The sequence below is a fragment of the Dromiciops gliroides genome, chromosome 4, assembly GCF_019393635.1.
Source record: "Dromiciops gliroides isolate mDroGli1 chromosome 4, mDroGli1.pri, whole genome shotgun sequence".
Lineage (NCBI taxonomy): Eukaryota > Metazoa > Chordata > Mammalia > Microbiotheria > Microbiotheriidae > Dromiciops > Dromiciops gliroides.
The window spans coordinates 103,262,436-103,280,092 of NC_057864.1; the positions used below are offsets into that span (position 1 = coordinate 103,262,436).

The following is a 17,657-nucleotide window of genomic DNA, read 5'->3' on the forward strand; positions in this document are numbered from 1 at the left end:
GGGAAAAAACAGGATTCTAACAGACTAGATTCCCAGATCCTTTTCTTCAGGTGCTCATTGTTCCATCTTCTTAGATCCTCCTATCTGTAGATAGACTTAAGGCATGGGGGGAGGAGAGAATGGGGAGAAAACAGCAATGGAAGGAGCCAATGCTTATCTTTGAGGAACCCTGCACTTTGTGACCTTGTTCTAATCCTCCATTACCTGGGCAGGCTAGCCTTGTAAACCTTAGGCTCTCCAATTTGTACCTGATTAGCTTCTTCACCAATCTTAGACTGGACAAGAGATCTTAGGACAGTATTAGGACTGGTTGGGGGGTTTTAAGGACTCTACAATTTCTTTCAGGGCAGCTAGGATCCTTTCTTCCAGAGGGATGGCTTATTGATTCTCCATACCATTTAATAATTGTGAAATAACCACTAGGTTGGGAGGGAACGGGGATATTGGAGTCTCTGGTTCTACCTCCCCATGTTGTTCACAAATCTCTGCTTTTTTCCTCCCTCCCTCCCTCCCTCTCCTAGATGGAAATGATTAAGACTGATTCAATCTTCTTCCCAGCCATGTATAGCTTTTGGTCTCAGGATAGATGCCCTTCCTTTCTGCAGAAAGTTCCTATAGAAAAAAAAATTTAAATGAAAGGTTGGTTGCTATCCAAAGGGAGCAGAGCAGTCAGTGGTCTATGGTCCTAGTAGGGACAGCCCCATGAGTTCAGAGGAGGAACCTCAAACCTGCTCCCTCTGTCGGTGTCTATTTGCCTCCCCCCCCCCCATTCTTCTCCTCAGCACTGATGGTCCCTAGTCTGTAATACTGCCAGGAACAGAGAGGATGAGGAGGGAAGTGAGAAGGCTACTCCTCCAGAGGACAATTGAAGGCAGTCTTGAACTCAGTGCATGTGTCTTGGGCTAATATGGGAAGAAAGGAGTAGCAGGGGGCCCAAGGCCCCACACAGTAGCCTTTTTTTTTTTTTTTGCAGGGCAATGAGGGTTAAGTGACTTGCCCAGGGTCACACAGCTAGTAAGTGTCAAGTGTCTGAGGTTGGATTTGAACTCAGGTCTTCCTGAATCCAGGGCTGGTGCTTTATCCACTGCACCACCTAGCTGCCCCCCCCCCCCCACTGTAGCCTTTTTGTCCTCCCTGGGTTGACTGGAAGGCTTGTTTATGAGAAATTTTCCCATGGAATGCTGGAAACCATGGATATCTGAAGAGATTCAATTTCAGTTTTTTTTCCTTTTAGACTCAAGAATACCAGGGCCTCCTTTAGCCCACCTGGGGAGAGAAGCAATATTCACAGCTACCTCCCGCCCCAACATAGTCTTCACTGGGGTCCACAGCAGCCCCCTTCCCCTGCTTTATTGGCACCGCTATTATAACAGTGGGTTATCAACAAATGTTCCTGTTCACATTTGGTCCTAAGAAGTCAATCCGATAAATAAAAATACCAAAAAGCAAGTTGGGCTCATTACAAACAATACAGAGACTGAACGGAAAGATAATTGCAGCAATTTCCTCCTCCCACATCCTTCCCCTCGCCCAACCTCCCATCACACTAGCTACCCCTGCTCCTCCCGGAGTCAAACTGCTGACTTTTTTATGGTTTGCAAGTCCCTTCTAGGCTCTCAGGTTGGTTTAATTAGAAACAGGCTGGGAAGTGCTTCCCATGCAGTGGTATGTTGCATTTGCAATGTTAATTGCTTATCAGAGAAGAAGGGGTGACAATGTTTAATGATGGAAATTTCCTCTGTCTCCCTCTCTATCTCTTGCCCCATCTCTGTCTCTCAGCTTTGTTTTCTCTCCCCCTCTCTTCCTGTGTCATGCTTTTCCCCTCCCTGTATTGTCCCTCGGGAGCTAAAAGCACTTTGTACATTTCCAGGGATCCAGGGGGGTTTATTGGCAGGTGAGCAGAGATGATTAGAGTATCAATTTTTGGAAACTGAAATGAAAAAACAATCCTTCTATCTCCATTCCTTCCTCCCTGTCTCATCTCAGCCTTCTCTGTCCTGGTTTTGAAGAGGTGATTTCTGAACAGGGAATTATCTAGCTATACACTGCAATACAAAGGATTTTCTCTCCTCTCTTTCTCCTATCCTCTCTTCTTCCTTTCTTCCTTCCTCCTCTCTCCCATTCCCTTCTTTTTCTCCTCCTTTCCCCTTCCCCTTCCCCTCCCCTCCTTCCTTCCTTCCTGCCTTCCCCTTTCCAAATTAGAAGAGAGTAAATTGAAGAAATAGGAGAAAGTGTCATGTTTCTCCACAAAGGTACAAAACTGTTTGCAAAGTCAGCTCCAGAGCGACCTAGTCCTGTGGGCATCTGGGTGATAAGGATCCCCCACAGTGCACTGGGTAGCTCCTTCCTCTCCACATCCCCCAGATGCAAGTTATTCCCTTCCCCTTCAGAGAGAGCTCCTTTGGGGTGGAAGGAGAGACTAGCCCTGGCCAGGGCTAGGAGGGGTAAGAGCAGGCAAGTGAAACTGTACAGAGGAGAAAAGAAAGGCTAGGCTCCCTGGGAGGGGGTGTGTGTGTGGGGGGGGGGGTGGCGAGGGGTAGGGCCAGGGCCCAGGATCCAAGCTAAGTCCAAAGGGGCTCCCAGATGAAGGGGTCACAGGCTGGATGGGGGTCTCAGGGGAGCACCTCCTGCTCCTGGGAAGCATCCTCATGAAGGCAGCAGGGAGGTCCCACAGAGGACCGATGGCAGTGTTTTGAGGGGCAGGAGACTGTGGGGGGTCCAGGCCGTCCATGTCCAGCTGCCATGCCTTAAGGGTGTGGGTCCGCATCACTTTTACAGTGGGATGTCTGTTCCAGTCCTCTTCCCTTTTGGTAAAAAATAGTCTTAGTTATTCCCCTACCCCCAAGAATAAGACGAACTTCAGGAATCATGGAGCGTTCCTGGTGCAACCATCTTCCCTTCTGCAAGTAATGTGGGCTTCCTCCCTGGATTCCAGTGCTTGACAAAGGGGGGTGATACCACTCGGAAGGAAGGGGCGCTTCGGCCCCAAGGAGCCCAGGGTGGGAGGAGAGGTTTTTCACCCACCCGCCCGCTTGGTTTAGTAGGGCAAAGGCCGCAGTGAATGGCCAGCCCGGCAGCTAGCAGTAGGGCAGTGAGCGCCAAAGCGGCAAGGACGCCTAGATGGCTCCCCAGGGCCCCAGGGCGGGGGCCAGCCTCCTTAGTCCTCGTCCATATGCAGGCCACCTGGGTGTGGGCATCGGCGAAGGCCAGCTGCAGGCAGGCCCAGTACTCGGTGGCTTGGAGGAGGCGGGTAATGTTGTAGCTGTGGGTGCCCCCAGGAAGGCGGGCAAGGGCGGTGGTTCCCGGCCCTCGGAGGGAAGAGGAGCTGGACCAGGTAAGGTTGGTGGAGATGGTGTTGGGGAGGGGCTCCCAGCGCAGCAGGATATGATACGGGTAGACTTCCTGAACCCTCAGTTCTAGCTCCCGCTCCTGGTCACTGCCTCTAGGGAGGGAGCTGCCAACAGCCAGGCTGACTGATTTGGTGTCGGCCCCCACCAGGTTCTGGGCCACACAGGTATAGAGCCCGGCCTCACCTTCAGTGACCTCTCGGATCTCCAGTGTTCCCTCCGGGTAGACCCGATACCTTCCGCCTGCCCTGGAGGCAGTCAGCCGCACTCCCGCCGGAGTCACCCAGTATATTTCAGGCTCTGGCTCAGCCAGGGCCCGGCAGTGGAGAGCCAGGTTCCTCCCACTGGCCACCTGAAGGCTCGGGGGAAAGCTCCGGGGAGAGATGAGGGGCAGGCAATGGTTGGTCATCTCCCGGAAGGGCACGTCCCGGACGGGGCAGTGCTGGAGATCGGGCGGCTCGGCGCACAGTGTGGACTGCGGCTCGATGAAGCGGACGTGGGTGCCCGTGGTGTTGGCCCAACGGATGACACAGTCACAGCGGATGGGGTTGCCGTGGAGCCCGATCTCCTGCAGGTTGGGCAGGGATTCCACCGTCTGCTGGTGCAAGGCACTAAGGGCATTGTTGTTAAGCATAAGGGTTTCCATTTGGGGCAGGTGGCGGAAGGCGCGGGGGTGGACGAAGGAGAGCCGCGGGTTGTTGGTGATGTCCAGCTTGGTGAGCTCGGGCAGGTTGACCAGGGCAAATTTGTCTATGGAGACCAGCTCCTCCATGTTGTTCAGTCCGAGCTCTTTGAGGTGCAACATGTTGGTGAAGTCACCCGGGCCCACCCTCTGCAGCGGGTTCTTATTCAGGTCCAGGAACTTGAGCCCAGGCACATGCTCCAGTGCCCTCTTGGGTACTCGGGCCAGTTTGTTGTCGTAAAAAGAGAGGCTCTCTAGGCTCCGCAGCCCCTCCAGGGCATAGTCAGAGATCTCCTGCAGGTTCATGCCCGCCAGCACCAGGCTGCGCAGGTTAGCCAGAGGCCGAAAATTCATGTCCAGGATGGCATCCACCTTGTTGCCCCCTATCATGAGGACCTCCAGGTTCGGCAGGACCTGGAACCACCGGCTGTCCACGGCCTGCAGCAGGTTGGAGTTGAGGTGGAGCCGCAGGAGGTTGCTCAGCCCCGTGAAGGCCCCCGGAGAGATTCGCCGAAGCTGGTTGTGGTTGAGATAGAGCTCTTGAAGGTTTGCCAGCCCCACGAAGCTGTCGTCCTCTAGCTGGGTCAGCTGGTTCTCCTCCAGGTGAAGGCTCAGTAGCTGGGGCAGGGCCCGAAGGCCAAAGTCCCGGGCATCGGAGAAGCTGTTCTGGGACAGGTCCAGCTCGGTCAGGTTGGCCAGGTAGTCAAGCTCACTCTGCTCCACCCGAGCGATGTTGTTACTCTGCAGGAGGAGGGTCTGGGTGCCGATGGGCAGCCCTGGGGGCACAGAGGACAGGAACAGGTCATTGCAATCCACTGTGGTGGCCTCCCGGTACACCGAGCGGGGGGTGTACCAGGGCCGGATCTGGCAGGTGCATTGGGGTGGGCATGGTACCCTCCAGGGCACCACAGGCACAGCGGCAGCTGCCCCTGCCACCCAGGCCAATACCAGGTAAACCAGAAGGAGCCACATGTTGGGACTTCAGTGAGGAAGCTTGCTCGCTTCTAAGCTGACTCCCTTCCTCTTCTGCTTTCTGCAGGTCACTAATAGCGTCCTCAGTAACCCATTGGTGGGCCAGGGGACCTTCCTCTAGGGGAGATCATGCTATTCAGGGATGGGCAGTGTGGGTGGGGTAGATGTTGAGTCCTTCACCGGGGGAGGTTATAGTTCCTTGTCTTCCTCTGACCCAGCTCCAGTTCATTCATCACTGCCCCCTGTCAAGGGGCCACCTGTGGCCATCCCTGCAAGAGAAGAACAACATCATTAGCAGTGGGGCATGGGAGCAGGAGTTAATTCTCCAGTCATTATCATTCTTCCCTACTGGCCCAGGGGCCTTGGCAGGGCTTGGAGCTAGGAATTCGAGGTTCCAATGCCTGGCCCACCAGGGTACTGCCTTGGCTTCCCTCTGAGGGTAGTGATTCTAGGGCTGTGGGCAGGATGAAAGCAGGAGGCTGAGCCTGCGAATTCTTTGAACTCCTCTGAGAGAAGTGATGAGGGGGAAGATGATGGGCTGTTGTTACGACTGCCGCTGTCTCATCATTATCTCCATGTTCCTGGAGAGCAGGAAGACAAGACAAGTGGTTTCTCTTACTCTCCTTCCCACTAGACTTCTCTCCTAGCCCTTGTCACATGTGGAATTGTGTGGAGACCCCGAAGTCTCAACCCTCCACCTTGGAGTGAGCCCCTAGGGAGGGGGCTGAACATCAGAACTGGTTTAGAGCTTGAAGAGACCTTGGAGATAATCCAGTTATAGGACCATATATCTAGAGTGAGAGCAGTTCTATCTAGGTTACATAGGCAGAACACCTCCATTTGACTTAATAACAATTATAATTTATATTCTATTTTAAGGTTTGTAAAGTGCTTTACAAATATCTCATTTGATCTTCACAATAACCTGGGAGATAGGTGTTATTATTATCACTCCCATTTTACAGATGAGGAAACTGAGGCAGGAGCTGGTAAAGTGACTTGTCTAGGGTCACAAAGCTATTAAGTGTCTGAGGTCAGATTTGAACTCGAGTCTTCCTAACCCGAGGTCCAGCAATCTATCCAGAATATCAGCTAAGCCTAGAAAGGTATGGCAACTTCCACAATGTGACTCCGGCAGTAGGGAGAGAGAGCTGAAATTTGAACCCCATTCTTCTTCATTCCAAATCCAGAATGATTTCCTGTGGACCATGCTGCTTCTAGTCCAACTCCTTCCTTCCTTTTAACAGATGAAGAAACTGAGGCCCAGGGTGGACAATGACTCAGCTCAAGGTCATACAGGCAACAAGTAGCAGAGCCTGAATTCACTGATCACTCTCACTGTTTTTCATGGATTCTTTAGAAAGGCAGCCTCCTTGACTGATGTCCAAGCCCAGTCCACCTGCAGGTCGATGGGGAAGACCCCTGCCTAGATGAGAGGGGGGATGCCCATTGAGGCACTGTGCTCCTTCTGTCTCTGGTTAACTCATGGAACATAGGTGCTGGAATCTTTCTAAAGCACAAATCTAACCATTCCATTCCCCTCCTTAAGAAATGCCCCCATTTCCCTATTGTCCCTAGGGTAGAATATAAGTTCTTCAGCTGGCCATTTAAAGCTCCTAAGAAATCTGGCTATGGATCATCTTTCTGGACTTATTGCCCATTATTCCCCTACATCATTCTCCACATCGTGGAATTGAACTCTTTTTGCTGACTCCTAATTAGAACCTGGTTGATACCACTGATATGGTAGGATCTTACCATAGGATAAGATCGAGTGAGTCTAGCTTAGAGAAGGTAAGACTTCTAGTTTGAGATCCTGGGATTCATAGCTTTTTTTTTTTAATTAAAAAAAAATTTTGGTGAGGCAATTGGGGTTAAGTGACTTGCCCAGGGTCACACAGCTAGTAAGTGTTAAGTGTCTGAGGTCAGATCTGAACTCAGGTACTCCTGAATCCAGGGATGGTGCTCTATCCACTGCGCCACCTAGCTGCCCCAGATTGATAGCTTTTTATATCATTTTGTATAGGCTAGCAAACTTTTCTCTTCCTTTGTAAATATTATTGCAAACTCACAGTTGCTGCTGTGATCTGAGATGGGAGGAGTGATGGATATGGGGAGACACCAGGTATCCATGATGGTAGTCATGATTTAGAAGATAGTGGTAGAGGGTGGTTATTTATCAAGGCTTTAGGCCTTTCACAGGCAGGATCTATCAAACTGGTAAGATTTGGACAAGTTCCCGAGGTTGGCTCTGAAAATGGATCCAAGTGTCCTTGGAGTAGGGGATTCAGCAGAACCTCATATTCCTTCTCCCAAGGTTCTCAGATTGGAGAAGAAGGCATTCTTGGTGGTGATGGGGGGTGGGGGGGTGGGGCGTCCAATCTCCCTGAAGGAAACCCACTCTGAATCCATCTGTGTGTACTCAGGCTACTAAGGCAGACACCCTCCTGCAGTAGGTTGGACATACTTCCAGGAAGGCAAGTGCCTCAAGGACTTAGGTTAGTGTTATTCTGCTCTGGCTTAGAAAAGTGAAAACAGGAGAGGCTTCCCCATGGTTCCCTAGACCATGCCTTGTCGTCCTCCAGGGGAGTCTGGCTTGGAGCCAAGGAGGGATAACAGGGAAGGCATAGGGTCTGTGCTCCACTTCTTGGTACCTAGTCTGACAGTCTTGTGACATGAGTAAATTGGGGTTGGCCCAGGCAAATAGTCTTTGGGATGCGCTGAGGCTCTGGTTTGCTTTGAAATCCTCCTTTGGGGTCAGTATAATGAGGCTGAAAGACATTGGGTTTTGAGTCAGGAGATAGGAGTTCGAAACCCAACTCTGCTACATAGGACCTGAACGGGTCTCTTAACCACCTTTGGTCCTCACTTCCTAATCTGTAAAATAGAAGTATTTAGAGGCTTACTGTTTAAGTGCTTCCTATGTTCAAGGCATTGTGCTAAATGCTGGGAATGCCAAGAAAAACGAAAAGCAGTGTGGGTCCTCAAAGAGCTTCTATTCTAATACCACGGACATAAAAAGGAATATATGTATTATATATATTATATGTGTATATGATACAAATATAAAGCTGGAAGAGATCTTAGCAATCCTCTAGTTTAATTCATCTTACAGAGGAGGAAACTGAGGCTCAGAGGGAGAAATAACTTGCCCAAGGTCATAAAAGTCACCAAGTAACAGATCCAATTGTCAAACCCAGCACTTTGTAGGACATTTTCTCATGACATCATCTCCTTTCATTTTAGACTTGCTTCTCCCAGGTAGAGGCTGGTGACAGAGCCCCAGGAGGACATAAAGTCCAGGAGCAGGTGACATAGGAGTCAGGGGACCTGGGTTCTAATTCTAGCTCCAGTTACTTACTAGATCTGTGACCTTGGGAAAACCAAAGCACTTCCTCCTGCCTAAGTTTCCTTGCCTTTAAAATGAGTCCCTTTCAGCCCTTTCACATATAGAATCTCATTTGTTGCTCACATAACTCCAAAGTACAAAGGTTAGAAGATTAGATGAGGTTCATTTACTGGCTGTGTGATCCTGGGCAAGTCACCTCATCCTGTTTGCCTCAGTTTCCTCATCTGTAAAATGAGCTGGAAAAGGAAATGGCAAACCACTCCAGTATCTTCACCAAGAAAACTCCAAATGGGGTCATGAAGAGTCGGACACGACTGAAACGACTGAATAACAGCAGATGAAGAAGCTTAGAGATATTAAGTAGTCCATCCAACATCATACAGTGGTGCAGCCATGACCCGAGCTCAGGTTTTCTAAAGGCAAAACCTTTAGAAAGTGCCTTTTTCCAAGTGGCCCCAGGCGATGCCTTCATCAGTGTAGGGAACTCCAGATAAACTACTCCTTGAACCAACGGAGACCCCATAACTCAGAGTCTTTCAGTTACCTGGAATGAGAGGGGAAATGACTCTCCCACAATCATACCATCAATCAATCACTCAATCAATAAGTATTTCCCAAGTGCCTACTGTGCAAGGCACCAGATACAAGTGTCAACAATGATTCCTGTTCAATTCCTACCTGCAAAGAGCTCACATTCTAATAGAGGAGACAAGAGAACATGTAAATGTCAATGGCATAAATATGAAGTGAATAAATACAAATATACACAAAGCAGTGAAATACAGGATCGTTTGGGAGGGAGGACATTGGTCAGTATGTGCTGGAGGCAGAGTTAGTTTCCTATCCACAAATATCACATCCCTTCTTTTCCGAGTCCTTTCCATTTCCACATCATGTCTGCTGTGCTAAGCTCACAGGTCCCCATGCCCAATCCCCTCCTGCTGCCTACTCCCTGGTTCCCAGAGATTTCTACTATGGCCCCTTCCTGTCTTTGTGCTCTCACTGTTTTTTCTAGCCAGTGCCTGGAGCTCTGAATCTGCTCTCCAAAGCTTCGTACAAATCTGAATTCTAAGACTCTACTCAGAGATTACAGCTGCATGCTCCCGTATGAGGTGATCTGGTGCCTACAGAGACCTGTGGGCCACCTATCATTGTCTCCCCATAGGAGGTGGGTGCCCATCTTAGAACTTAGAATCCTCACTGTCACCCCACCAGCCAGGCTGGCCCCAGCAGGGAGGTGACTGCTCATTTTCATCTCTACTATCATACATCAGGGCCATGTTTTCTCAGGGTGACACCTTTCCCCCAGTGCAACCTTCCTCCTCCTTCTACAGCTATTTCTGTAGGTGGGAAAAAAACCAGAACATCCTCAACTTGAAATGAGCAGAGGTTTTATGTGGGCTGGTATATGTACACATTTTGGGGTAAATAAACATGAACCCAGGCGTGTCTATTCAAGTGCATGCGCACGTGCCGGGGACAGTTCAGGGAATAGAGACTCTGGCACCTTCAGTTTCTTCCGGACTTATGAGAAGTCAAGGAAGGTGGGTATCTTTCTATAGTGGCAAGAATGCTGGATTTAGAATCAGAGGTTCCGAGTTCAAATCCTAATTCTGCAACCTCACTGGATCACAGGTGTAGAGCTGAGAAGGGCCCTACTGACATTTAGTCCAACTCCTCCATTTTGCAGATTAAGAAATGGGCTCTAGGAGGTTAAGTGATTGACCCAAGGTCACACAGTCAATGTCAGAGGCAGGATTTAAATCCAGGCCTTATCTTAAGGGTCCCTGAGGGCCACATATCAACTCAGAAACCCCCACAGTGCCAATTACTCTAGGTTTCATTGTATTTTTATTTCTTTTGCTAACTATTTCCCAATTCCATTTTAATCTGCTTTGGCAGCACTCAAAGATACTGTGGATTGCATGTTTGACACTTTGGTTCTAACGCTTCTTCCAGCTCAAAACAGCCTTGATTTTGTCCCAGGTAGGGAGAAGACCAGGGAAATGCCAAAGCTTCCTGATGGGGAAGGTTGTCAAATCCCAGGACAGGGACAGGGAGCTTGTGAAATGCCTTGTTCGTGGTTTGGGTGTGACTTATAGAGGGGTTTAAGGTTTACAACCTGTTTCACAGCAACTATCTCACTGGAAGGGGAGTAATACAGACTAAGGCAGTAAAGGAAGGTGGAAGCCACACTGTGAAGGGCTTCAAATGATAGGTTAAGACATCGGCATTTTATCCTGAGGTAATAGGGAGCCACTAAAGATTACATTCCATGCTCTCCTTAGAGAAGACTTTGAGGAGCATGTAGGACCTGAGCCAGACCTTGAAGGACCAGGAGAGGGAGGAGGGATGAGAGGGGAAAGTGCTCCAGGAAAGAACCATATCTCATGGTGGCCTACAAATATCCTACAGATGGCATTTCAGGTAGGGGGATGCCCATCCTGGAATCCCTCCTCCTCTCTTGTTTGAGCCTGCTGGCCAAGGGAAACACACATGTAAAGTAGAAGGCTTCAGAGGCTGAAGGGGTCCTGGGAGCTGCCCATAGTGTCTGGAGTTGAGAGAGGAATGCTTTAAAGCCAACGCCCCTAAGACTTTGCCGGGAGAAGCTCTTTCTCTGTCCCATTTTGATTGTATCCTCGCTGTAGACTGGCAATTGTCTTGCTTCACCAGGGTGGTCTGGGTGTTGATGGGAAAGGAAATGCAAAGTCTCCTAACAAGGAGTAGGGCAAGAAGGGTAAGAACTAAGAGCTCTTGAGAGGAGAGGTCCAAGGCGGGAACCGGGAACAGGACTGGCCAAACAGAAGGCATCATGATGTGTGTGTGTGTGTGTGTGTGTGTGTGTGTGTGTGTGTGTGTGTGTGTGTGTGTGTATAACAGTCATCGAATTTGTTCTGAGTTCAAATTCTAGTTCTGGTCTGTAAGTAATGAACTAGGGTGGGGCCCACCTACCTCAAGGGGGACAGGAAAAAATTATGTCATTGTTTTTGTTAAACCTCTAATTGAAATTTAAAATCTCCTTCAGTCAGCCAATGATAGGGGGCCAGAGATGTCACCAGACTGCCAAAGAGGAATAGGGCATTAAAAATGTTAAGAAACCCTGATCTAGGGGCAGCTGGGTGGTGCAATCCGTGTCCAGAATGCTGGACTTTGAGTCAGGATGACTTGGGTTCAAATTCTGTCTCAAACATTTACTCAGTAACTCTGGGTAAGTTACTTAGCCGTTCTCAGTCTCAGTTTCTTCTCCAGTAAGATGGAGATGATAATAGCATTCACCTCGAAGGGTTATGAGGATCAAATGAGATACTTGTAAATCTTACTAGCACTTTGTGGTATATGAAGATTAGCTATTGCTATTTTAATTGATGATTTTAGCCTGACTCTTCTGGGTTCTCTGGGAGGTAAGGGAATAGGAATGGAATGCAATTGAGAAATCAGCTCTGGGGGGCAGTGGATAAAGCACCGGACCTGGATTCAGGAGAACCTGAGTTCAAATCCGACCTCAGACACTTAACACTACCTGTGTGACCCTGGGCAAGTCACTTAACCCTCACTGCCCTGCTCCCACCGCCCCCCCCAAAAAAAAGGGGGAAAAAGGAGAAATCAGCTCTTAGCCTGTCCTCCTAGACAGATGAGCATTATCAAGTCATGGCAGTAGTCTGCTCGAAAACCTGGGTAGAGGATCTGTGTGCGGATGTTTGGTTGTAAGTTAAACATTATTGCCTAAACAAGAGATGACTTTCTGACCCTGAACTCAGAATCCTAGAGAATAGTAATATTAACATTAATATTTCATTTTTATGGTTAAAAGCTTTATTTTTAGTATCTCATTGGATCCTCAATCAATTAATTCATCAAAAAGCATTGATTAAGTACTTACTATGTACCAAGCACTGTGCTAGGTCCTGGGGATAAAAAGCCCAAACAGTTCCTGCCCTCAAGGAGTTTACATTCTATTTTGTTGTTGTTCAGCTGTGTCCAACTCTTCATGACCCCATTTGGGGTTTTCTTGGTAAATATACTGAAGTAGTCGGCCATTTTCCTTACAGGGAAACTGAGGCAAACAGGGTTAAATGACTTGCCTAGGGCTACACAGATATAAGTATCTTAGGCCAGATTGAACTCAGGTCTTCCTGACTCCAGACCTGGTGTTCTATCCACTATGCCGCTCAGCTGCCCTTACATTCCATAGATCCTAACAATAAGTTGCTGAGGTAGTAGAATTTTTGCTTCCATTTTCACAGAATTCTGGAGCTGGAAAGGACCTCAAGGGTCATCTAGTCTGACTCCTGCCAGAAACATGAATCCCTCTCCAGCATCCCAGAGAAGTGGTCATCTAGTATTTACCTAAAACCTCAAGTCTTGGGAGCCTCCCAAGTCAGCCCAGTCAGTTTCAAAGTTTAATGAGATGACCTGTGGAATCCCTTCTGATTCCTGAAGACTTCCCTAGTCACCTGGTCCAAGGCCATCCTTTTACAGATGACAGGCTCAGGGATGGGAAGTGAGTCATCCCAGATTACAAAGCTAGTAATTGCCAAGTCAGAGATGTCAAGTCAGCTCTCCTGACGCCTTGTGAGCATCAGAGTGTTGTTTGTGTATCCATAAGAAGGAAGTCTGTACCTTCATCATATCCCAACGCTTCTAATAAATGAGGTTTCCTAGACCCAGAGACATACCTAGGAGGCCTTGGGCTATGTATAATTGCCTTCTATTCCTTTCTACAAGGGTAATAAAGAGAGAGCCAGGTCCTTAGGAAGGATCCAAGAGCCTAGGGTAGTGACTCAGATTCTGGAAAGAATCTATTTAATGCTTGAAATTATAAGGCATTTTCCCATATATCACTGATATGTTATTTGATCCTAACTACCAGCCTGGGAGGTAGATAAGGTAGTAGAGGCATTTTTTATATTTTACACATGAAAACACCAAGAGTTAATTAAAGAGGATTATTCGGATTGTCAAAGATCATGCCTCTAGTCAACTGTGGTGACTGTACTCTGACTCTAAGTCAGAAATGTTCTTTCCTTTGTATTTAATGTTGCCTCTCCTGTTTTGTTAACAAAAATAACTTCCCCTCCATGTGTCTTTGCCTCCTCCTCCTGCTCCTCCTCCTCTCGGGATCATAGATCTAGAGACAAAGGGACCTTAGAGATATCCAGTCCAACTCCGACAGTCAATGGAGCATCAATTAATTAATTAGTTAATTAATCAACAAGTATTTATTGAGTAGCTACTCAGCGCTCAGCTCAGTGGAAACCTTTTGGCTTTTGCACCTTCCACATCCTCCCTCCCTCCTTGGTAGTTTCCTTTGCTTAGCTCTTAAATGGAACTTGGCCTAGCCTGGCAGTAGGAAAAAACCCTGAAACCCGAATAAGGATGCAGACTTCTCAGAGGATGCAGACTTGGAAGAGGCTGGATATGAGGGATGATGGGGGATGGCCAGCAAAGTTCCTTTGTTAATCAATAGGCTCCACTAGCCATTGCCTGAGAACACAAAACAAGCAGAGCATGGGAGCCTTCATCATCAGCCTAACCAAAGAGTCCAGCTCTTTGCTGGTGTGTTCTTGGCCTTTGGAGATTCAAGAAGATGGATAAGGATTGCCTTGTTCACCTAAGGCTAGCCTTGGTGAGGCAGAGGGAACAAGTAAACAGCAATATCCCAAGGGAGCCCAGCCTTTCAACTTTCCCTGCTCTGGCTCCATCTTCCCTGCTCCCCCCTGCACTTAGCACGGTGCCTGGAACATAGTAAGTCCTTTTTTTTTGCAGGGCAATGAGGGTTAAGTGACTTGCCCAGAGTCACACAGCTAGTAAGTGTCAAGTGTCTGAGGCTGGATTTGAATTCAGGTCCTCCTGAATCCAGGGCTGGTGCTTTATCCACTGTGCCACCTAGCTGCCCCATAGCCACTTTCTAGCTGTGTGACCATGTCATGTACCTCTTTGACAAACTCCAGTGGTTCCCTATCACCTCCAGAACTGAAGTCCTTCAGAGCCTGGCCCCTTCCTACCTTTCCACCCAGGGACAATGGCCTCCTGGCTTCAGTTCTTCCTCTGTACTCCATCTACAAGGCTCCATGAATTTTCACTGGCTGTCCCTGGGTGTCTCTCCCTCCTCATCTCCACCCCCTGGCTTCCTTCGGGTCTCGGCTGAAATCCCGCCTTCTTCAAGAAGCCTTTCCCTGTCCTGATTTACGTTAGCGTCCTCTCTCCCACCAATGATCTCCACTTTTTTCTGCATGGATCTTGCTTGTATATAATTTTCTGCATTAGAATGTGTTCCTTATAGGTAGGGATGTCTTTTGCCTGTTTTTGTATCCTCAGCACTTAACACAGTACCTGCTGGCTCATGGTGGGTGCTTAATAAATGCTTGTTGGCAATACAGTGGGTGCTCAATAAATACTTGATGGTGATAAATGAATCGGCTCAAACCCTGTCTTTCGCCACTACTAACCATGATAGCAAGACTTACTTTTGGAGACATAGCAGAGCTCAAAGGGGTCACTGAGTCTAATTAAGAGGTCACTGAGTCCAATCCCCTATTTTATAAAGGAAACTGAAGCCCAGAGAAAGGACTGTGACATGCCTAAGGTCATACAGCAGACAGAGCTAGACTTCTGGTTCAGTGTTCTCTGCACCAAGCACGTGGACCAAGTTATTTACAAGTTGTCCCCCAACTCCCATTATAATGTGAGCTCCTTAAGAACTTTGTTTTCTTTAGCTGTTTCCAACTCTTCTCTTGGCAAAGATGCTGGCCTGGTTTACCATTTCCTTCTCCAGCTCATTTTACAGATGAGGAACTGAGGAAAACAGGGTTAAGGGACTTGCCCAGGGTCACACAGCTAGGAAGTGTCCGAGGCTGGATTTGAACTCAGGTCTTCCCGACTCCAGGCAGGATGCCCTATCCACTACTCTACCTAGCTGCCCCTCCTTAAAAGCAGGGATTGTTTTTACCTTTCTTTGTATTTCTAGCACTTAATAAATGGAACCTAGGAAATGCTAAATAAATGATTTTTGATGACTTCCCTCCCAGCTTGTTTTTGTTTTTGTCTTTTGGCCTTTCTTTGAAGCCCAAGTGCATAGGATAGTGCCTGGCACACAGTAGGTACTTAATGCTTATTGACCGAGCCCCAATACTTTTCTCTGTTCTCGCAACTGGCCACTATAGTGGTTCTATAGCATGTCTCAGAAACTTAGCTACAAAGAAAGGAAGGGGGGAAACCCCTTAATGTATTAAGAGACTAATTAAAAATCTTGTATGGGTTTTAATTTATCCTCCCCCGTTCTGGGCATGACAGCCGTCCCACCATTCGTTGCCTCTGTGCTTTCCCCCCTTGCTCTCGGTGGACTCAGCAGGAGAGATGGCTGTTGCAGGGTGGATTCAGTAACTGGGGAGCTACCTTTGGGGCTTCTGGGATCACGGGCCACATCCATTGGGTGGAAGGATGACTCAGCAATGCTACCACACCTTTGATCTCCAAGTCCAGGGAACGAATGCCCAGACAAACCCTCCCCCTCAATTCCAAGCTGCTGCAGTTCCTTCTGGAGTTGTGCCCAGACCTCCCCACTCATCACAGATGCTTGCTTAGCGTCTGGAAAATAGGCCCACTCACCCGCTGGCCCAGGCTGAGCCACACAAGGATGCTTATGTTGCTTATCTAATCCCCTGGAGGTGGGGAAGGGGTCAGAACTGTAGCGCTGTTTCACTATCTATAAGTCCTGTCTCCCCAGTTAGACTGTAAATTTTTGGAGGCCCCCTGGACCAGGCGTCATGTGACAGAGGAAGTGTAGGAAGGCAGCTGGGAGGCACAGTGAATAGAGAGTTGGACATGGAGTTGGGCAGACCCGAGTTCAAATCCTGCCTCAGACATTTATTAGCTGTATGACTGGGCAAGTCACCCTACCTCTCTCAGCCTCAGTTTCCTTATCTGTAAAATGGGGATAATAATAGCAACTACCTCACAAGGTCATTGCAAGGATAGAGGAGATAACAGACGTAAAATACTTTGTAAACCTTAAAATATTGTAGAAATGCTAGTTATCAATAAAAACAACAAGAAGACAGCTTGAAATCAGGAGACCTGGGTTGTAATCTCCACTCTGACACTTCATTCTCATCAGCTTTGGTTTCCACATCTATAAGATGGGGATACCAAATACCAATACTTTTGTTACTTATTTCCCAGGTCTTTTAATAAAGAAATGATTGTGTAAGACTAAAAGCATTATATAAATGTAAATTATTTTTAAAAATTTTATTTATTTTACTTTTAATTTATGAAATAAGACAAGCATTTCTATAACGTGGTAGAAAAAAAGAGGATTGTACATGAAACTGCAAATCTATAAATGCAAATTATTAAGAGGCAGTGCATTGTACTAGATGGAATGATAGGCTTAGGGTCAGGAAGGCCTGAGTTCAAATCTCTCCTCTCACACTATGGAAAGTGGATGCCTACATACCTCAAAGGGCTCTTGTTAGGATCAAATGAGAAAATATGTGGAAAGTCTTTTGTAAAAAATCAAAGCACTATAGAAATGTAAGTTATTATTATTAATTATAATTAATATGTTGTCACTGTTGTTGTTATTTCCTCCCCCAGATTGAACCAACTCCCTCGGGAAAACCTCACAGAAGCTATTAAGAGCAGCACCTTGTGGTTCCCCCCCCCCCTTTCCTCCCTTCACTGGCAAAGGGCTGCCTATAAATAAGGAGTGAGAACATGGCTCTTGGGGAGCAACTCTTGTGAGCTGCCTAGGGCTTGGTGCCCCTCCCCCTCCCCTGTGGCCTCAGCCTATGCCTGTGGGGTACTGAGGGTCTGGTTTGGACAGGCAGAGCCTCGGGCAGTGATGGATCACTTGGCCCTCGCTCTGTCTGTGCCAGGTCCCTACGAGCTGCAGAGACAGATGGGCAGCATAATTGAGTGCGGCATTGATAAACTCCAGCTACTTTGCCAGAAGATAAGCCTAAGGTAGGGGGGAGGAATCTAGGGGGCAGGGGAAGAGGCCCTGGAGGCAGAAGGGCCAACTCTAGCAGCTACGTTGTTCTTCTTGCTAATTTCATATTATGAAGGAAATCACCACACCCCTCCTTCCCCCTCACCTCTGTGCTAGAGTGGAAAAACACAGGATTGGGTGCCATGAACCCTAAACTCTAGTCCTGGGCTTTGTCAATAACTCTGTGTGACTCTGGGGAAGTCACTTCCTCCTCATCCTCCTTGTCGGTGGATTCACAGGATTTAGTGATGGAAGGGACTGTAAGACAGTGAGTCCAGTGCTTTCTATTTTATAGATGAGGCAAGAAAAGTCTGG

The 17,657-nt window shown here is 48.0% G+C and overlaps 1 protein-coding gene across 1 annotated transcript in view; it reads right to left on the minus strand.

Moving 5' to 3' along the window:
* Positions 1–1,309: 1,309 nt before the first annotated feature.
* LRRN2 (leucine rich repeat neuronal 2) overlaps positions 1,310–17,657 on the minus strand; it is a 100,930-nt gene continuing 84,582 nt past the window's right edge. The window contains exon 2 of the mRNA XM_044002146.1: positions 1,310–5,270. Within this exon, the coding sequence (XP_043858081.1) occupies positions 2,860–5,001 (2,142 nt within the window). The 5' untranslated portion in view covers positions 5,002–5,270 and the 3' untranslated portion in view covers positions 1,310–2,859. The remainder of the gene's footprint in view (positions 5,271–17,657) is intronic.